The 22,211-nt window shown below is 37.6% G+C and overlaps 2 protein-coding genes across 2 annotated transcripts; both read left to right on the top strand.

Annotated features, from left to right (window-relative positions):
* The first annotated feature begins 76 nt into the window (after positions 1-76).
* Positions 77-3,490, top strand: LOC128230992 (metabotropic glutamate receptor 3-like). The gene is made up of 4 exons (XM_052943416.1): positions 77-221; positions 619-846; positions 2,990-3,100; positions 3,351-3,490. The coding sequence occupies exons 2-4, from the start codon at positions 636-638 to the stop codon at positions 3,488-3,490; spliced, it is 462 nt and encodes a 153-aa protein (XP_052799376.1). The 5' UTR covers positions 77-221; positions 619-635.
* Positions 3,491-3,882: 392 nt separating this feature from the next.
* On the top strand, positions 3,883-20,660 carry LOC128231322 (uncharacterized). Its single transcript, XM_052943982.1, has 17 exons — positions 3,883-4,047; positions 6,346-6,703; positions 6,927-7,462; positions 7,762-7,930; positions 8,169-8,325; positions 8,737-9,692; positions 9,883-10,091; positions 10,449-11,619; positions 11,926-12,209; positions 12,501-12,663; positions 12,891-14,095; positions 14,270-14,407; positions 14,708-16,192; positions 16,373-17,208; positions 17,458-17,687; positions 17,918-18,064; positions 19,895-20,660. The coding sequence occupies exons 1-16, from the start codon at positions 3,886-3,888 to the stop codon at positions 18,034-18,036; spliced, it is 8,178 nt and encodes a 2,725-aa protein (XP_052799942.1). The 5' UTR covers positions 3,883-3,885; the 3' UTR covers positions 18,037-18,064; positions 19,895-20,660.
* The last annotated feature ends 1,551 nt before the right edge of the window (positions 20,661-22,211 follow it).

Consider the following 22,211-nt stretch of genomic DNA (forward strand, 5'->3'; position numbering starts at 1 on the left):
ACTTGTCAGACAGGTTTTCAGAAGGTAAAAATAGAACCAGTACATTTCAATACACAGATGAGTTTAAAAATAGCACACCTGGTTGGTCCACTACACCCCGTGAATACAGTTGTTCGTGCAACTGGAATTTGTCATCGCTGTACAGACAGCCGGACAAACGTTTTTCGAAAAGGATTATAAATATTGTTGCCTGTAATGTGGATGAATTCATAAATAAGCAGGTAAAATGACTATTTCCAGGATTTGTTGTTGTAAACTTGAATGGCATGTACATGTTTACAAAATTGAGTTAGGTGCGGTGTTGAAAATAAACTTTTCAATGTTTTAAAAAATGTGAAAACATGTGGTAAATACTCTGCTAAGTTTAACAAGGGTTCAATAATATAACAAGGGTTCAATTGTTTTTGTCATTATAATTATCAATGAGCATTTCATATTCTGCACCAGGTCTCTTTCACAAATTTGATACTTCATTATAAAGTTTACAGTAATGGTTTTAATGATTCCTTATTTGATACTGTATTCAAATTTTATAAAATACTTGGAGTATGATGTATTATTGGTCCCAGATAATGGCATACAATTAACAATGGGTGTTAATGGATTCTGCAATTTCAGATTTGTTAACAATCAAAATGGGTGTTTGGATCTGCCCATGCTTATTGGCATTGGTGGTGGTGTTTGTGCATACGGACGGACAGACGCTGATGAACCACCAGACGTGTGATCTTATGCAAGGCCATCAAACGATAATCCAGCCAGATGCTGATGCCTTTATCTCTGGGTTTTTCGCTATGCATAACGCAGGAGAGAATGGCGTCGGATGTGGTGGCATTCGGACCAGTGGTGAGAAAATAAATAAAAAGCCTAGACTAAGCTTATGAAAAATATTTAATTTTCAATTGATCATTCATTTGTTTCATTTCATTATTTTTTATCTTTTAACAAGTAACATAATTATATATTTGCATGCTGGTGTTGTGAACTCACTGACATTTTCATTCCAATTTGTAATTGTAAAACATTTTAACATCATTTTAACACTAATTAATGTTAATTGCATGCTTGACACTTCATGTATACATGTGCATTACTAATTTTTTCTTCATGGTACTGACGTTTTCATGATCTGGATCCATGTGTTTCTTGAATCCCAAGGTATCACACAAAAATTATTTTTTTCAGACAGAGGAAATGGTAACTTTGGTTGCGTCTTTTTCTATGCTTAAAACTGTATTGTTGTTCTGAGATATTTTTGAAAACATGATTTTCAAAGTTTGATTGCCCAAAATAAGACACAATTATCAATTGTTATCAGATGCTGATAATTGAAACTCTTTAACTTTCATTTTGTTCATTAATAAAGTTTCTTACTTCTTTAGGACATAAAATCCGAAACCAATTCTCGTTGTTTTTTACTTTAATAAGCAACAGTAGACTGTATCTATTCATGACTATTGGGATTATAATTGATAGTAAATGAATAGTAGAAAATCATGTTATAATTTGATGCATTTCTCGTCTTCTGCATTTTTGTTGTGTGCCCAAGACTTCTTTTAAAAGTCCCTTATAACAGGATTAAGCTATGCTCACTATTTTTGTTTTCCAATAATTTGCGTAATATTTATTCTTTAAGAGTTTTTATACTTTAGATAGGAATTATCTGTATGATAATCACAAACCATTTATCATTTATCAAAATCCAAATTAAGTATGTAATTTGGCTAATTGAAATATGAAATTTTGAGAAACTGGGGCCTATTATTATACATATAATATGGTTTGATAGTACTGATACAGGAAGATCGGTTGGGCACTTGTTTTTATGATTTGCTACTTCTTTGCTTGTTGTTTGAATCAGTAACTTTTGTCTTTCAGGATGAATTTGCATTTATTCTCAAATATATATGCAGACATTAACATTGTTATAAACTTCTTATATATAACCGTATAAACTTCCATTTTCTTTATTATATACCTTTTTAAATCAAATTAATCGCAGCTCCCATCCTTCGCTTAAAGGGACTCATTCATACTTTGTAAAATGCTATTTTTTTTATTAAGATATAAGCTGTGGGAAAATATTTGCTCAAATATTATTTCTGAAGACCACAATTTTCATAAGCGTTAATAACAGGTTTGAGTGATTCGTTGTTGCGTGATTGGGTGATTGAGATTATCACTTGATGTTAACAAGGTATTGTTAGAAGGCCAAATTATCCATCACTTTTGTATTTATAAGTCTTGGTGGCCTAGTGGTGAAGGTGTTGGTTTTCTATTTTTTTCTTGCCTTTACTGGAATGGGTCCGCACTGCAATTAAACCAAAATACTTTTTAAGATAGTAATTGTATTTTTTCTGCTTTTTCTATATCATAGAATAAAATAATGATAAAATAAGTGTTTTCAGTGGCATTACCAGGAAAACGGATTTTTGATCCTAAAACATGAGCGAGTCCCATTAAGCATTTCTTTCAGCTATATATATATCTGCCAAAAAGGCTGTTTGCAGTGCTCCTCTTACCCTGGCAATATTCAATACTTATAAACTGAAATGTTTACCTCAGTTGAAGAAATTTACCTGAAAAATATATATTAAATAATGCTGTTTCATGACAAAAAATACTAAAAATCTCAAATTGCTTTAATAGTCATCTCTGATTGGATAAAGAGTGCACAATCCAATGCCTGTTTAATTTTGAGCCTATATTTTATCTCTTTTGAAGGAGAAGGGTTGAGGTATTATCCAGGCTTTGGTTCCATCCTCGGAAGCAGTGATGTTGTTGGTCTTGGTGTTGTTGTTGTTATCAACTTTGGCATTAACTCAAAAACCTGCTATACATTTGTATAACAAGTCCCATAACTCTGCAGACTATTTGTCTGGCCTTGCCCTTTATAGACTGGGAAAAATGGAACTCTGTTGGCATCTGCTTATCAGTGCTGTTTTTTCTAGAGTGATATTATATCATTTGTATTTGTCCGTATTTGCAGAGATGCAGGCTTACGAAGCTATCCGCTGGGCCCTGGACCGTCTGAACAAAATCAATGAGGATCTCAATGGAGAGAGGCTTGATGACTATTACATTCCTGGGGTCAGACTCGGTGGGTAGAGTTAGGCTTTTATGCAACGTTGATAAATATTACAATGACATTATCTTTGATATTATGAAGGCATGACTTAGGACCTTTTAGTCTCATTTCATTTACAATATGAAACTGAAGACAATTCAAAACTGGAAATTTGAATGTTCTGCATTAAATTATTAACTGGATTAAGTAAAATTGTCTTTCAATAAAACTTAATGCAATTATGTTTACAGTAATCCCAAAATGTCTATTTGTGTGTATACAGGTATGGTAGCGAATGACTACTGCTCAAACCCATCGATGGCTGTCACCATGGCAGAGGCGCAGTTCCCACAGTTTGGAGCATCTGAGTATGAGTGTCAGAAAAATACAAATAAACTTATGCTAGGTACGGCTAATTTGTAACTCTTGGGTTTTATCATAAATTTTGTTTATTTAATATATCACAGTAAATAATTAGCTGCAACATGGACCAAACCTGTTCTTTAGTGCTGGAATTTTACAGGAGTTTCAAATTAATTCAGCTTTCAAAGTAAAGAGTCTGTAAGTCCGAGACTCATTCAATATGTTTTGTACTACCTGATTTAAAAGAGTGTTTGGTTGCCAGCTCAGCTTTTGAAGTGATGTTGGCACTGACAGCCCAATTTGACCTTGTGGAAATACTGAATATGAAGAGTAAAATTCCATTTTTTTTGAAGATGTAGAACTAGAGCTTTTATTACACTCAAGTATTATACAGCTAAATCTTGTTAGCTCTGTAATGATACCTTGTTTGCATTTGGCTTGTAAACCTAGGTCTGATGGGAGCATCCAGCAGTGGCGATACAAAGGAACTAGAGAAGTTTGCTGAGTACCACGACCTAGCCCTTGTCTCATACTACGCCACCGCCCCTGAACTCTCTGACACTGAAATGTTCCCCAATCTCATGAGAACCATTCCACCAGATGGACCACTTACCAAAGTAAGGCTCAACTTAGAATTTCTCATAAAGCTAAGTTTGGATTTAAAAACAAGAATCTTTAACCTAAATATGAATTGATATTCTGTAAATGTCTTATAAGATGCACCGGGTGCTTGTCTTTATGAGAACCCTGAGTGTTTAAAAAAAATCCCTTTAGCAAACCTTTTTAAGATCCATTAAAATTCAAGAAACAGTCATGTATAGAGTCATAAATATCAAGTACCAAAACACACAGAATCACCTAGACAGTAGGTGGAGTCAAAAGCCTGCAACTGATGAATCATCAATCGGCATCTGCTACAGAAAAGCTGTTAACAGCCCCTGTTGTGAAAATCAATAAAATGGTCCACTGAACATGTTGCTTCAATTTATCAATTTAAAGAAAGATAAACCTCTTACACCTTAGATGTTGGTATGTCACCTAGGTTCACCTATGACCATCAAACTTAAGTGAAAGGTTGCGTTTGACCAGTAGATGACCCTCATGATTGGTGTTTTGGTCAAATGTCATGGCCACAGTCAACAGTCTCATGAAAACTTTATCCTTACAATAACCTGAGAATTGATTGACCTAGGACCATGAAACTTCAGTGGTAGGTTGCCCTTGACCAGTTGATGACCCGTATTGTAAATAAGGCCAAAGATCAAGTTCAACAGTATTATGAAAACTTTGTCCACACAATAACTCCGATCAGTTTAGTAGGACTTTGAAACCTCAGTGATCGGTTGTGATCAACCAGAAGACGACCCCTTATGATTTTTGAGGCAGTAGGTTGAAGGTCAAAGTCAACAGTCTTTCGAAAACTTTGTCTGCACAATGACCTGAGAATGGTTTATTTAAGGACCATCAAACTAAGTGGTAGATTGCACTTTAACAGTAGATGACTCCTATTGCTTTAGGGGTCAGTTGGGTTAAAGACGAGATCACGTTCAACAATATTATGAAAACTTTAGTGGTAGGTTGCCATTGAACAGCAGTTGATCTCTATTGAATTTTAGCTTGAATATTCGAAGATAAAGGAGAGCTATACTTTTCACCCTAGCATCGCGTCACACCTCGGCTAAGGTTTTGCATGTAAGCACCTTCAAGTAATTTCTCAGCCAAAATACATCATGTATTGCATTGAACATTTAGACATGTGTTCCCAACTAACCAGCCTACATGACTAATCAAGTTTACTTTAACTTGCATATTATGCAAATTAATGCCCTTTATTATTTGAATTAGAAATTCTTGTAGGTTTTGCATGTAAGCACCCATAGATTAATATCTAAGCAACAACTTGATGTAGACCATTAAGACGTTATACAATGTTATTCAACCATTCAACCTAATTAATAACCAAGTTAGATAACCAGGGATGTGATTTGTCCGCGGAATTCCGCGGATCTAATGGCCCCAGAGACCCCCCCGCAAAAAAAATAAATAAATAAAAAAATAAAGATAAAATAATTATTTTTTTTTACCTGAAAAAAAATATTTGGTTGCTTTCAGTTGATATTCCAGTTTGCTTCAAATTTGAAGTCTGGAGAGCCCTCAAAAGGGCTTCTAAAAAGCCATTTTTTCTTTTACGGCAGTGTGCTTTTGACCCTAAGAGCGCCCCATAAACCCATGGTCGAAAATGTTTCAGCTCTCCAGCTGCAAGGTCAATCACATCCCTGATAACTCTATTTTGCATAAAATGCAAATTATGGCCCTTGATTATTCAACTAAGGTTTTGCATGTAACACATTTAAGTCAATATCTAAGCAAATACATATGTATTGCATTGAAACTTTAGACATGTTCTCCCTACCGGTACTATCCAACCTACTTGATAAATCAAGTTAGATAATTCTTACTTGCATATACCATAATGCAAATTATTGCCCTTTAGTATTGGACTTAGAAATGCTGGTAAAGGTTTTGCATGTAAGTGAAGCATTGCATTCAGACTTTATACAATGATAGTCTACCATCCTACCTACTAGGCTACTTGAATAACCAAGTTAGATAACTCTATTTTGTATGTAAGGCTAATTATTGCCCTTTATTTGGTCGAGGTCAAGATCAATGTTTCTACAAAAAAGAAAAACAGTTGAATTAACGAAGGCTGAAACTCTTCAGTCAATCATTGAAAACCTGGTTTAGTTGCATTGCCATGTTTCTTGTTTATTTTTTTGGTTCGTAACCTTAAATGCACAAATATATTTTTATTTCAAATCACTTTCTTTCAAAACATATTCCTGACACAAATAAATGGGACAGATAATTTTCATGTATTTCCAAAAATATTTATCAGTTTCTCCTTTTTCCAGACAATCACGGATTTCCTTGGCCAGTTGAATTGGGAGTATGTGGCTGTTGTCTACACAGACAACAGTTATGGCCGCGGGGCATATAATGCGATTCGCCCGCATCTCGCCAAGGCTGGCATCTGTCTGACAGCTGCCCTCGGTGCTGACCCCTTGGATGACTCGGATGCCACCATTGATGATGTTTTACGGAAGTTGATGCAGACAAATACCACTGGTGTGATTTATCTTGGGAACGGTTTGCTGATTGATGCATTGTTTAAGAGAGGTGCACTGTATGAAGGGGCTGGAAAACTTCAGTGGGTTGTCACTGACAGTGTGTCCCTCTCTGACAAATTCCCTGGTCAGACTTATCCTAGAGGTATGTACATTATTGGAAAGTAACTTTACCTTACAATGTTATGTTTGATAATGGGAACCTGGTTCACAGCATCTATAACTAGCAATTAATGATTTCTTTATGAGCGCTAGGACAACTCTATGACTATGTTATAATTATAACATACATAGGTTTCTGGAAAACATAATTTTTAGTGAGTTATTTTTATTGGCATGGAATGGAATTAATTTTGGTATGATTTTAGGACTGATATCTGTGGTGCCATCTAGCCGCACAATCATAGAATTTGAGGACCACTGGGTTCGTATTGATCACACCACCTCGTCGACAGAGAATCCCTGGTTCCAAGACCAGTACATGGCCCAATACAAGTGTCGTATACCAGGGAGAAACTCTGTGTACACCACAGATTGTCCGATACTCACAGAAATTCAGCGCCGAACAGACTTTGTTCAGGACCAGTTTGTAGAGCCGGCTGTGCACGCAGTATTCACATATGCTCGTGCCCTGAAACAAGCTCACAGTGACCTGTGTGGTGTCCGAGGAATGTGTGATGCCCTGCTGCAACTGTCTGCAGGAGACTTTCATCTAAATTACATGCGGCAGATGGACTTCATCTACGGGAAAAAAGAGCGTGTTGAGAGCTTGGCATCCTATAGTTTAGTACCATACAATGCCCCAGCTAGGGTGAAATATGAGGGAAACGATATCACAAACCCAGCGTTTGAGGTGTTCAATTTCAACGACTACCCTAGTGGAACGTCATACAAGTTTACAAGCGTAAGTAAGCTGAACAAAACCTTGAATATGCATTATTCTGTTTCAATATTGCTTAAGTTTTGTAGCTTACCATCTACATTCAACCTATAAAATTATTAGTCTTTTAATCTATATGTCATTAATTGGAATCATTTTAAAAAGTGATACAGTGGACATAAAATGTTATGTGTAGAGCCATCTTGATGGGAGTCCTCTTTTTGAAATTAACGAGGTATATTTGACGACAAATTTCTACATAAACAAATGAAGGCCTTGTATTAAACATAATAAATGAATTATATACATGCTTTCGCCAACAGATCGGCACATACATCAACCAGCTGCTGGAGATAGTCAACACCCGCTTGAGGTTCTACGATGAGCCCCGAACAATGGTTCTCCCTTACATACCAACCTCCCAGTGCCCTTCCCAGCCCTGTAACCCCTGTCTAGGGGCCATCATAGACCCCAAATACGTATACATACCTGGTATGCATGTCCTTAATAATTTTTTGGCACATTCTTTAACATTTTTTGAGCTGATGCTCTATCAATATGTGAAATTCTTTGGAAATTGCTTGAATCAGTTAAATACATTACAGCTTTCTTTATAACACCATATTTTATTACTATTAGTATATATAAGGTTTGTAAGAAGTATTTTCATTATAATGGTTTGTTATTAAAAGTTGTATATGTGATGTAAGTAAGAGTTTTAATTTTTCAGGTGACGTTGTTATCACATCTGCCTTTAGTGTGCATGCTCGGGGACCACAGCCTCTGTCCTGTGGAGACTTTCTGGGCAGCATTATGGACATGGGCATACAGAGCATGGAGGCATTCATCTACGCCATTCACCTGGTCAATACAGAAGTAGCCCCTGGGTAGGTTACCCTTACGGGGAAATTCTCTAATTTTTGTACACTTTTAAAGGAAATTAAGTCAGGTCCCACATCATCATGTTACATGCATCGAAAACAAGTGCATGAGCACCTAAGTTACTGAATTGTAAAGTTTGTTTGTAATCATGATGGGTTTTCTAAAAACCTTAATCGTCATATTTCTTTGTGAAGACTCTGTTGAAAAAAACCTTTAGTTTCTGTTCAAATATATGACTGTTAAACCTACTTTCTTTCAAAGTTTGTTTGTGAAAACTTCAATTCATAGTGTTTGTTTGTGAAAACTTGAGGAATATAATGCTTGTTTGTGAAAACCTGAATGATAACATGATCTGTTTTTGAAAATCTTATTGTGCAATACATTTATTTCTCAAAATAAATATATTTAAACTTTAGGAGAGGTTGGTTGAAAGGAGTAAAACTTGGAGGCCTGGGTTTCGATGACTGTCAGAATGCAATCCTGTCTAACCAGCTGATCACAGACGTTCACCACTATTCCCGTGCCATTCGCGATGAAAATGGTCAAAACCTTCTTGATCCACGTAAAGTTGAGGCCTTTTTGGGTCCCTGGATGTCATGGGACATGTCTGAGTTAATGAAAACATTGAAGAGACCAGTAATTGGTGTACAGACCTTGTCTACTGAATTTAATGACTTTGAAAAGTATCCGTATTTCGTTAGAGCTACACATGATATAGAATACATTGCAAGGACATTCATAAATGTTGTGAAGAGAAATGGATGGAAGTACATACAGGCTGTGATTCACTCGGGACCGAATGGTGAAGAGTCGGGCAGAATTCTAAAGAAGGTGGCTGCCGAAGAAGGAATTTGTGTTGTGGCTACACATGAGATTAATGGGATGTCAGACAATGGGGCAGAGGTTGTAGAGCTTCTGAGGCGCCGCATGGACGTGCAGCCTGTGGCTGTCTTCCTGGAAAGTAATGGCTTCCATGTTCTTGCAAAGGGGTTGAAGGAAACTGACTCTCGTGGAGAGTTCCAGTTCATTACTTCGACTGGTAACAGTTTGCGCCTTGTTAAAGGTTATGAAGAGTATTTAACTGGACTGATCAGTTTTGAATTATGGAATGGGCCATCTATGACTGGATTGGTTGACAGTCTTAAAACAGTTGATGTTCAGACTTACACAACCAACCCTTGGATGAGAGAGTGGTATGAAAACTTCTATGACTGTTCTTTCAATCCCATCCCTGGTCAGACAGTGTGTGGAGCACAGAACATGTTTGCTGACGCCAACTTTGAACTTAACTCTGACATCATTGCAGTGGTTTATGGAGTCATAGCAACAGCCCAGGGCCTGCATGAGACCTTAAAACACTACTGTGGTGATAGTGAGTGTGACATTGCTATTCTTTTATCCTCTTTTGCTTTTTTTAGTTTTCAAATGAAATGCTGTCTTTCAGTCATTAAAAAGAATAAATAACTCCTAATACATTAATTATTAATGAACAATTTAATAATATGTATCTTTTTAGGGTAACAGTAATATACATCTAAAGAATTCTGTATTTACTACTTCAGACTACGAAGGTGTGTGTGGAAACTTTATGAATGCTCGAGACAAGGGCGAGTCACTTGTGCAGAATATAATTACCAAGACACGGTACGTGGTGAACACTGGAGCAGCCAACAATGTGTACGATTTCAACAGTCAGCGAATGGGAAATATCCCTTACAAATATTTCAACTTCCAGCGGGCAACCGCCCTCAATTCCTACTACTACACTGAGGTATGGTTTTCATAGGAAGCGTTATAGTATCGATAATTCCTGGAATAATGATTTACATGTAAGAAAATTGAATGTAGGTCTGATGATAAGTAGTGTTCCAACACAAGTTAACTTCCTTCAACGTGTTTTTTACTGTCTTTTGTCAGTTTATTTACATTTGGATATATTGTTTTCTGTTTTTCAATGCAGTTTAAATATTAAAGGTTATGTCCAGGTTATGTCTATTCCTATTTCAACAAACCCATAACCAAAACAGTAATCACTGGCTGAATAATCAGCTTCAAGTATGACAAAAGATATTATTCTTTTTGCGAACTCACAAGATGTTTACCATACCTACTATTTGCCTTTTTTAAGGTTGGAGAATATCGGCCGCGTGAGGACAGTCTGTACCTGGAGAACTTAATTCTGATCAACAGCCTTCCGTCTGGCCAGATCCGCTCTTCCTGCCCTGGCATCTGCATGGAGTGCCTCTACCTCTTCGGCTACCAGAAATTCATGTACGTCGATGGTGACATTATTATCCCCGGAATATTCGATGTTCACTACCGCGGTGACTCACCTTACAGTTGTGATGACATTCGGGTGGAGAATGGCTTCCAGTACACAGAGGCTTTCAGATTCGCTCTTGATAGGATCAACTCGGGCATGGCCGATGTCAAGTTGAACGGTGTTAAGCTTGGAGGCCTGGGATTTGATGGTTGCACAGACCACATTCGAGCATCGGCTATTGTTACTGGCATGTATTCAGGAGCCTACCCAATTCCAAACACAGACCTTGCAAGCACAGAGGTTACCACTGAGGACTTAATGGCCTGGCTGTCATATGACAGCAAGACAACTGTGAATGTAGCTACCATCCTACAACGTCATGGCATTCCTGCAGTCTCACCAGGGGCAACCAGTCCACTCCTTGATAACAAGAAAATGTTCAATACCTTCTTTAGAACCATTCCGTCTGCAAGTGTGGTGGCTGAAGCCATTGCCAAACTGTCCAATCTGCTTGGTTTCAAGTATGTGGTTACTGTGAATGCACCTGAAGATGGAAACAGGGAAGCAGTAAGGGTTTTTAGAGAGCTTGCAAAAACTGAAGGGATCTGTATTGGTGCCTCATATGAGTTTAAAACTGACGGGAGTGAGGCCCAGATTTTCCGCTACCTTACAGAATCTACAACCAGGGTTGTGGTTGTCTTTGCGAGCCCAGATGAGTACATCGAGGGACTTTTAAGGGAGAAAGACCGGGTAGGAAACACAGACATCATCTTCATTACCAGCCAACCATGGACAACACCAGCAAAGAAAATAAAACCAAGTGGGGACTCTCCAATCATATCTACCATCAGTTTCAACATGGATGGAAACATTGACCTGAATGACTTCTTACTATTCTTGGAGAGTGAGAGTCTGTCTCTCATGGACCACCCAAATCCCTGGTTCCGAGAGTATTTCGAGTCTGTGATGCAATGTAACCTGGCCGGCACATACAAGTACACAAGGCAGTGCCAAGCCTCCAATGTTGTCCCCCTTGGTTAGTATAAGAGAGAAAGCCCATTCAAAAGCTCTGCTGAGGTCATTTTTGGCTATTTTATAATTTATGTTTTCACATATAAAAATGCCAGTTTAAAGAATTTTATTTCAGTTTGATCCGTTTTACAGAATTTATGTATGGCATGAGTACAGCTCATGTAATTATGTAACTTGCCGACTTAATATCACCTGCTGTTGAACCAGATATGATGTTTACTGAATTTAGTTGATCCAGCTTTGGTAACACGATTAAAACAGTACATTTGACATTATTATCATTGCTAATTTATATACTTATTTATTTCAGACACTGATCGTATACGCCAGGATATGAGTGTTCTACCTACCATTAATGCTGTCTATGCCATCGCTGAGGGAATCCACCGCACTCTACAAACCAAGTGTGGTGTCAACTACACCGGTGTATGTTCAGAGTTTATCAGTGATGAAACTGTGTTTGATCAGATAATGGCCAACATGGACATCCTGAGTTTCCGTGACATAATGGACATGATGTTCCGGTTCGTTGAAAGAGAAGCTGACCGCAGCCTGACATTCTATCAAGTTCAGTCAAATGGAAATGAGAACAGAGTAAGGTCTAGAATAAAATAAAAATCGCACACATGCAAAATTTTACATTATGATCAAGAGAAATGTGAAGTTAAGATATTAGAAGATTTTGTTCATATAATGCGAAATCAGTCACTAATGTATTGCATGTACAGAAATCATGATTGAAGATTGATTTTAAGAGCCTTGTGTAGAGTTTTAGATGTTAAACAACTATAACTCATTAAAAGACTTTGGTAAGAGTGAAGAAGTAAATAAAAAAAATGTTTTAATGGATTGCATTCACCCAGCATACATTTATCTATAATTCAGGTTGGCACATACACCGGCCAGTTGAATATTCCCCTGGAAGAGACTTTAAAGGGTCAGTATGAGAACGTTCAAGCCACTTGCGTGGGTGAGTGTAGCCAGTGCAAGGACGATAGCTCCGGCATCGAGAAATTCATGTTCATCGCTGGAGAGGTCACTATTGCAGGTGAGTTGTGTTTTTGTGCTGTTTCTTAAGTGTATGCAGGAAACAGTTGGATTACACTCAAAACACCTGTTTCCTTATAACAAAAAGTTTTTAAGGTCAACATACCGTATCTGATTATCTAACTGTACAATATGTTAATCTTCTTTCCAGACTAATAAGTTTTATGTAATTATAAAGACTATGAAAATAGTTTTTGGAATCTCAAATTCAACTCGTGTTCATTACAGCATTGTTTGATGTTCACAAAATGGGAAACACACCGTACACGTGTGGTGAGATAAATGACATGCATGGCTTCCAGCTCATGGAGGCCTTCAACTGGGCCATGAACTATGTCAACACGAAGCAGGGCATGTTCTCCAACCGCCTGAGGGGCATCAAGCTTGGCTCTCTTGTGTTTGACACTTGCAGCAGTGCTGTCAGGGCAGGCAATCTTGTGGCCAACTACCATGCCAGAAATTTTGAGATTGAGACAACAGAGTACAGAATAGACCCCAGCTTGATCGACCTCTACATTGGTCCAATGACGAGTGAATCCACTGTCCGTGTTGCTGACGTACTTAAAGAGTTAGGTATTCCTCAGATTGGCTATGGGGCATCAACCTTAGAGCTCACAAACCAACGCAAGTATGGCTATTTCATAAGGACTGTGCCAGCTGATGACAAGCAAGCCAGGACCCTGATTTCTCTCCTCAAGAAATATGAACTTGAAAATGTTCAGCTGATCTCACAGAACAGCTCAAATGGAGAGTACGCCAGAGAAGAGTTCCTGCGACTTGCCCCTATCAACAAAATATGTGTATCTGCTCAGTTTGTGATTGGTCAAGCAGGAAAGGTAGATGCAAATGAAGCGCTCGATGTTTTGAAGAAATTGAATGATAAGCCACAAGCTAAGGCAGTTGTCGTAATTATGGATGACCCTTCCACTATGTTGCTTGAAGCAAATAACTTGAATCAAATTATAGATGGAGGATTCTTCTTTATAACAACTGACCAGATGGGATTTGGAATGCGTGGGTATGAAAATCTTGAGGGAATTGACCGTCTTGTAAGCAATAGAAGGTTGATCACTCTAGAGGTGGAGTCTGCTGACTACCCAGAGGTGGACGCCTATTTGGAGGACAAAACACCAGCTAACTATATGGCCAATCCTTGGTTCAGGGAGTACTTTGAGTATATTCACAATTGTTCATTTGGAGATCCTACTCTGGCTTCCCCCCTTGCATGCAATCAGTACACAATGGGCTATCCGCGGGCAGAGAAGTTTATCCAGGATCCATATGCGCTTTATGTGATCAACGCAGTGTTCTCAGCAGCCCTTGGCATTGAGCAGACCGTGATTGACATGTGTGGAGTGACCTACACGGGCATCTGTAACATCCTGCTTGACCATGGCGAGAGACGTGAAATGTTCCTCAGTAATATAAAAAAGGTATGCTTAAGCTTAAGATAAATCTTGTAAATTTTAGTTCACAATTTGATGCCTTAATAAAATGTAGGTTAATAACCTGATTAATGTTAAATAAGTAGCCCACATAAGAAATAAAAAGCAACATTCTTACAGCTGACAATGTTTGGTACCTATCACTATATATTAACTTTAAAGGTGAGGTTTGAAGACCGAACCAAGCAGCCATTTTACTACACACCAGCTGGCTCGAGTGACAGAGGCTACCACATTTACGAACCCCAGAATTTTGGCCTCAGTCTGCATGCAGGTGCACAGTCATACTACTGGGAAGATGTAAGTTAACAAATTAACTTTGTATAGGGCAAACTGTTAAGGCGCTTTTTATCATAACTAATTAAGACTTTATTTTTCACAATTTCATTGATGCAGATTAGTTTTAGGTGAATGTAATCATTACAACAAGCATTCTTTATGGCTGCATTTAATTTTAAACAGACCTTAAAAAAGTTAAATATCAATGTTATGAAAGATTTTCTTTAAGGTTACATTTATTTTCTTATACTTCAACCTTTAATCTCATTCAATATGTAAGTTCTCTTTTTGTATGCTCAAATTTCTTGTCTTAACCTGCAGATTGGCAGTTACAATGACACCCACTTCCTGAAGATGGATGTGGAATATGACCCCCCCATGAGTTCCTCCTGCTCGACGGGATACTGTGAGTGTGTCTTTCCAGAGTACCAGCCATCCCGATACATGAAGAAGCCCTCACCCAATGACCTCAACATAGTGTTTGTCTCTGATATCCATAAGGCAAATGGGATGGGGTGCGGAGAAATTGATACCGGCAGCAACATGCAGAACTTGTTGGCTTTCTTGTTTGCCATTGAAAGAGTGAATGCAAACCAGAATTCCAAGTTTCAAGCCAGTTTGAAGTTGGGAGGCGTGGCATTGGACACTTGTTCCCAGCCTAGCCGTATTGGGCAGGATGTGTACAGCTTGCTCAGCGGGGAACCAATTTGTGGTGAGAAGGATGGCGTTCAGGTCATCCCTGCATCCTCTGCTGTGGCTTACATGGTGAGGAATAGTGGAAACTCAGTTGCCCTCAGCAGCATGCTGTCTCCATTGAAGATTACCTCACTAAGTATGAGCGCAACATCGGTGGAGCTGAATGATAAGCTTGAACATCCATACTTCCTGCGAACTGTGCCTCCGGATAATGTCCAGGCTATTGTGGTCAGCCAGATCCTTAAGACCTTCTCCTGGGACTATATAACAGTTGTGTATGCTGACAACACGTATGGACGTTCTGCACGGGACACACTCCTTGATCAAGCTGAATCATCAAACCCTCAGTATTGTTTCAGTAGAACAATCTCCATGCCTCTTGATGCTGACCTGGAAACAGCTAAAAATGTAATTGATAGGTTAAACTCAAGAATCGGTGCTAGAGTTGTTGTAACGTTTGTTACATCTGAACAGGTACAACTCCTCTTGCAAGCTACCACTGAAAAAGGTCTCAACCATAGATTCATCTGGATAGGTAGTGACAGCTGGGCCAACAGTTACGAAATAACAAACAAATATGAAGAAACTGCTGCTGGTGCCATAACTATTCAGATCCGCTCTGAATTCAGCCAGTCTTTTAGGAACTTTGTAAAGAGTGTGACATTCACTGACCGCAAAGGTATTCCAACTGACTGGTTTGAAGAATTTTACCAGACGATGCACCAATGTCGTATCTTGGGCAGTGTCATCCAGAAAACCTACACTAGAATCTGCACAGGCAATGAACTGTTCACTGACGATATGTTCACTCAGGACCCATATGTTCTTCATACAATCATCAGCGTGTATCAGATTGCCAATGGTTTGAATCAGATAGAGGAATGCAGCCAGAGTAGCAGTCTGAACATTGCATCCTGCCTCGCTTTGCTGAAAGATCGCAAACAAACCATCTATGACAGCATACTGAATGCACAGCATGATGTCTTGCCCGATGATCTTAAGGACAGGTCTTTCAACTTTAAATTCACTGGGGAAGGCTATGGTGATATTGGGTACAATATTTACAACTTCAGGAGAAATTTGACCTCAGGACAGTATGAATACATCAAGGTACTAGTATATATATATTTATAATTAAAAATATTGAAATTTCTCTTCTATTGTCCAATTATATATTGAATGACAAAATAAACAAATTATATGTGTTAGGCTTTCGAACATCTTTATATTACTGTGGATGCATGATTGTCTAATTAAAATGCTGACTCATTTGTATTAATTTTAATTCAGATTGGCAGTTTCTCTGGTGATCTACGCCTTGACCCTCGTGACTACCAGAGCTACAGTTTCACGGACCGTTCCCTGCCTTCCTCTCGCTGCCAGATTGGTACCACATGCTCATGCGAGGGTCTTGATAACACCATATACTCGTTCAGTCGCCAGGACCGAGGCTATGAGGTCACAGATGAGGGGCAGTATGAGGACCCAATCACCGGACTGTTGGTAACTATCGAGGACACACCTGAGAGTGCAGACAGGTTCAGGGATATCTGGGCCATCATAGTGGCCACACTGGCGGCCATTGGAGCTTTTGCTGCCCTCTGTATGTTCATATACCTGCTAGTGGTTTACCCAGTCAGGGGTGGAACAACCATCCTTGGTTACATGCTCTCCTTCGGAATCATCCTCATGTATGGCCTCGTGTTTGCGTTCATTATCCACGCTTCTGAAGAACTTTGTGGTCTCCGACGATTTGCACTTGGATTTGTGTATTCCATTGTGTATTCAGCTTTGTTTGTCAAGCTTGTAGACTGTTGGAGAACAAAAGACAAGGAAGACATCTATATGGTCAAATATAATAAAATAGGCAATCCCTGGGGATTGTTCTTCAGTGCATGTCTTATTGTGCTGGTACAAGTGATGGTTAATGCAGAGTGGTTGATTCTAGAGGCACCGGGAATGGAGCGCGTCATATACAACAACATGCTGTGGCCCCGCTGTTCGCCAGACGACTTCTACGATGAGGGACTGATCCTCTCCAACGTGTTTAACATGTTCCTCATGTTCCTCTGTATCATTGTGGGCCTGTTCGCCTTTGGCAACGACAAAAACCACTGGGATTGCAGGTATGTCAACATTTTAAAAGTTACTATCTTCATTTACATAATATTTGTATGGAATAATACCAATCTGTTATTTGTATGTGTACTGTAGTAATGTTTGATGTATATTTTACCATCACTTATTTTGGATAATAAATAATTCCACATTAACAAGTACTCTTATACTGGTATGCATACATGTAGTTTGATGTCTATATCCTAGATAAAGATTTTACTTGATTGTTGACCATGTTTCTTGGCCGTATTGTACAGATGGTTGACGGGCTGTGTGGTGCTAACAATTCCGTCATGGATGGTGTGGTGCCTAGTAGCGTCTCTGGGAGAGTACAAGATGCGGGATGCAGCTGTCGCTATTGGTCTTCTGTTCAATGCCACAGTGATGCTGATGTGCGGGCCAATGCGGAAGCTCTGGTTGCTTAACCGCTACCAGGCACAGGTGGAGGCGGAAGAGCGAAAATCTCAGTTTGCCTCAAGTCAGAGAGGTACATTATGATATAGTATATATATATATATATAGCTATTTTCACCACAACTATTTTTATTCTCTTCTTATTTAAATAGCTGCTTTAAGAAAGTATTGAAATATTACAAGTGTATTGAAGTTTGTGTTGCAGTTGCTTATTACAAAGTACATGTCCATGGCCAAAGATAAAATTTAATAAACAAAAGAAAGTACCAAAAATGTTCATTTAAAATTAATATACTTTTTCAGATTACAACTCCATCTATGGGACACAATATGACAATGTCCCACAGATGCATGACAACGGTTCAGTGAGGGGCAGTACAGTGGGAGTAGACGATGTTTTCATGTATGAACCCAAGAGTTAGTCCCTTCAATCAGCATCATATGTAATAGGTAAAGGGAACATATATATATAATGGTTAATGTAGAGTATTTTATAACCTTGTCTGATTTTCAAAACAAGTCGTGGTTGTGTAATAGCCATGGAGCGTGGTTGTGTCATAGCCATGGATGGTGGTTGTGTCAAAGCCATGGATGGTGGTTGCAGGCCTTCCAGCGTTCCTACTTTTTCCTACTTTTTAAACAGCTTCCTACTTTTTCCTACTTTTTTCTAAAAAACACCTACTATTCCTACTTTTTTGAAAATAAAGTCTGCAAAAATATTAAGGTTTGATCTTGGTGCTAGTTTTATTTGCAGAAAATGAACAAAAGATGTCAAACTGGCTGGTTTCTGTTGTTGAAAGGTGTGGCAACATGTTCCACTTTGACGTGCATCATCTTTTCACCCACACAGTTTAGCAACAGAAACCGACCAAGCATCATTCACTAAAATATTCAATGAGGCATATAGAATGGTATGATTTTGCATTAAAAACATCTCCTCCAGGTAAGTTAATAGCTATTAATAATTACATATTTAACCAAAAATATTCCTACTTTTCCTACTTTTTTGTAAAAAATATTCCTACTATTTCCTTCTTTTCTGTCAGAAAACCTCCTACTTTTTCCTACTTTTTTGTTAGTGGCTGCTGGAAGGCCTGTGGTTGTGTCATAGCCATGGATGGTGTAATTGTTGTTTGGATCAAAAACTGGTCTTAAAATTGTTTATGAAATTAATACAAAACAATGACAATGGACACCGGTATGACAAATCCACAACTTTCCTTGAGTTATGCCCGTTGAGTGACAGAGATAGATGTAAACAACAGAGCTTTGGCATCTTCCTGTAGTGCTGTTGTTTTACTTTAGTTTTCGAGAGCAAAAGTTGAGGTATTTGTGTTTTCGTCTTCACCAAACCGAAGTTTATGCCTTGGCTACCAGTTGAAGATTTTCACATGAAACTCTGTACTTAATTTTACCAGTGAAAATATGCACATGTTAAGCAAGGCCCAAATATCTGGCTTAAATCATTGTTGCCCATGGATGATTTTTTTTTATCATTAAAAATCATGCCTGCAGCATCAACCGCTCAAGAAAGATATTCACCTGAAACTTAGTACAAGTTTAACCAGTAACACACTAATCAGAAAACTTAGTACATGTGTTACGAGTAACACTACTAATCAGAAAGGGCAAACACATATAGCAGTAAGGCCTATATTTACACATATATCAGAAAGGCCTGTATTTCTACACATATATCAGAAAGGCCTATATTTTACACATATAACAGTAAGGCCTTTATTTTTACACATATAACAGTAAGGCCTATATTTCTACACATATATCAGTAAGGCCCATATTTCTACTCATATATCATTAAGGCCTATATTTCTACACATATAACAGTAAGGCCTGTATTTCTACAAATATATCAGTAAGGCCTATATATCTACACATATAACAGTAAGGCCTGTATTTCTACACATATATCAGTAAGGCCTATATATCTACACATATAACAGTAAGGCCTGTATTTCTACAAATATATCAGTAAGGCCTATATATCTACACATATAACAGTAAGGCCTGTATTTCTACACATATATGAGTAAGGCCTATATATCTACACATATAACAGTAAGGCCTGTATTTCTACACTTATATCAGTAAGACCCATATTTCTGGATTTAATGAGTGTCAAGCTATGCCCCTTGAAGACCTCAAAAAAGTCTGCAACAATACAACATGTGTTGTGCCCTTTGATGAACTAAGAAACAACAAACAGACGAGCATTGCCATCCACTTGTGGTGCTCTTGTTAATTCATTGTTCTTCTTTTCAGGCTAAGGATGTGAGTGTTGAATGTTTGTTGCAGCCATGGCAACTGCATGAATCGGTACCTGAGAATCCTCATGAGCAACAGTGTCCATAGCAACCAACATGGCAGAGCAATCTCCATGGTTACTTGGTGCTTGTTGTCAAGCTTAAATATTTTTTTTTGTTATTTTTGTTTTGTTTTATTATTGTGCTTAGAAGTCTCACAAACTGAACTTTACACAGACCATTTCATTACCCTATTTGCCATTTATGAAATGTTCTTATAGATTTTTTATCTTGTAAAATCTTTTTGCAACTTTAAAACAGTAACATTGTCCTGTCTGAATATCAATGTTGATTTTGTTTTTGTTCACCATTATTTACAACAGCAACTTGACTAAGGTTACCAGAAAACATATGATTTTAAACAAAAAAAAATGTGCAGCCAATTTTGGCTTAAGATTTGATTTCTAAAATATATTCAAAATAAATATTGTAATGTTTGTGATAAATGTGTATACATGTAAAGCTGTATGAATGATATATACATATGAGCGAATCCATAAAATATGTATATTTGTTAAAGATATGTTGATTGTGATACGGGAATGAACTATACATTTGTAAATAGTTTGTCTGTAGCTACCTGTATGACTGTAATTCACAGACATGTATAATATAGTTATTTTTCTTGTCTTGTTGACAGAGTAGTAAACAAATGCTGAATAAATTGTAAAGTGCTTGATATTTTTATACTAAAACTAAAGTGCAAATAAACTGTATATTTATGAGGGTTTGTCAGTCATTTTGATACCAATAAAATGATGATGATGCATGACGCTTAGTGCACATTTGGGGTACTAAAGATTTGATCAAGTTATTGTAAGAAAAAAGAAGTTAAATCTGAATATTCAACGGCCAAAGCAGGAGTGAAAGGCTATCGCATTTGCTAGAGATACATTTTGTAGTATACCTTGAAACATTGTTACCAAATTAAGTAGGCTTCGAAAGAAAACTGTGTGACAAGGGCAGGATGATTTGTTAAAATCACTTGATGAAATTTAGAGTTAAAGGGCGGGCAATGTTGAACCTGCTGTGTAAAAACGCGATATAATGTCCATAAACATTGTCATTACGTTTGGTAAGGATTGTATTCGAAATTCTCAAGCTAGAAAGCAGACAAAGTGAATTTGGTCTAACTTTGATTTTATAACGGACGACGACGGTAGCCATGGTAGCTGCGTATAAAATCATTAAGTTATGTTTATGTATGTGAGCTCGTCCGTCTGTCAGCAAGTAATATATAATAGATGTAGAAGCATACACATGCTAAATCGTTATTCCGTTATAAGACCGGTTGTCCAAGAGTGAATACTGAAATGAGTGTTCCACATCCGTCACAGTTTTGAAGATATTAAATACAAATATATTTCGTCTTATGTTGATGCTTTTTGGCTTTTACAAACAAGGCATAACAAGAATTTTATGTTTGATTGACAAAAGACAAACCGAAAGCAAGGCACACTGTGTAGTCGGGATAATGGATTTTGTCCATTATAAGAGACATATCAATACTTTAAGTAGTGATAAAACTTCTCTAAATAAGTAAATATGCGTTTTAAAACGGAAACATTGTGTTTCTTTTGTATGTTGAATATAGGGAACAATGAAGATAAAAAAAATGTATTTATCTTTTTAGTAAATCAGCTTATCGACAGTATGTCGATCCATGCATTATCTAGGTATTGCCGAATTATCCTTATCATCCAATCCTTGTGGACATTTAATTAATCACGTTTTCACAATTTGGATTTTCATAAAAGACCTACACTATTCCCGTGTTGAACTGAAGAAATAATGGGTTAAGTTTCATTTGCACCTAGTCCAACTACGAGGACGTTTTTTTAGGATCTTTGCATTGCATATCATTCACGTACAAATTGTTTTGACGCCATTTTTGGCCAGTTGTTCCGATTTGGGTTTCTTGTTAAATTATAAATGTATATATAAGATCATCATAAAGAAGCTTAAATACCCTTAAGCGTTTTTTCATACCAGTTCCTTGCACAAAAAGCAAATATCCAAAAATATAATATGAGTTTAAATGGGTGTGTTTTTTCTCCATCCCTTACTGTCAAAACATACCGGTATGTATATAAAACAGACTGCAACAGTTTGCTGTTCACATTACACAAAATCGATTTCTTCTTCAGTCTGAAGCTTTGTTTGCCGAGTTAATTAAAGAGGTATAACCTGAATTTGAGTAGATTCAATGCTTATTTTATGAAAAAAATATTTGCAAACAAAAAGTAAAATCTTAATGTAATCTTTTATAATCTATT

This window comes from Mya arenaria, chromosome 4 (genome assembly GCF_026914265.1).
Source record: "Mya arenaria isolate MELC-2E11 chromosome 4, ASM2691426v1".
In the NCBI taxonomy this organism is placed as follows: Eukaryota; Metazoa; Mollusca; class Bivalvia; order Myida; family Myidae; genus Mya; species Mya arenaria.

Bases quoted from the DNA above. Each gene is read 5' to 3' on its own strand.
- LOC128231322 (XM_052943982.1), top strand. From the start codon at position 3,886: ATGGGAGCATCCAGCAGTGGCGATACAAAGGAACTAGAGAAGTTTGCT. The intron at 6,704-6,926 runs GTATGTACATTA...GTATGATTTTAG, and splicing joins TGGTCAGACTTATCCTAGAG to GACTGATATCTGTGGTGCCA. The intron at 7,463-7,761 runs GTAAGTAAGCTG...TTTCGCCAACAG, and splicing joins CGTCATACAAGTTTACAAGC to ATCGGCACATACATCAACCA.
- LOC128230992 (XM_052943416.1), top strand. From the start codon at position 636: ATGGGTGTTTGGATCTGCCCATGCTTATTGGCATTGGTGGTGGTGTTT. The intron at 847-2,989 runs GTGAGAAAATAA...CCGTATTTGCAG, and splicing joins TGGTGGCATTCGGACCAGTG to AGATGCAGGCTTACGAAGCT. The intron at 3,101-3,350 runs GTGGGTAGAGTT...GTGTGTATACAG, and splicing joins CATTCCTGGGGTCAGACTCG to GTATGGTAGCGAATGACTAC.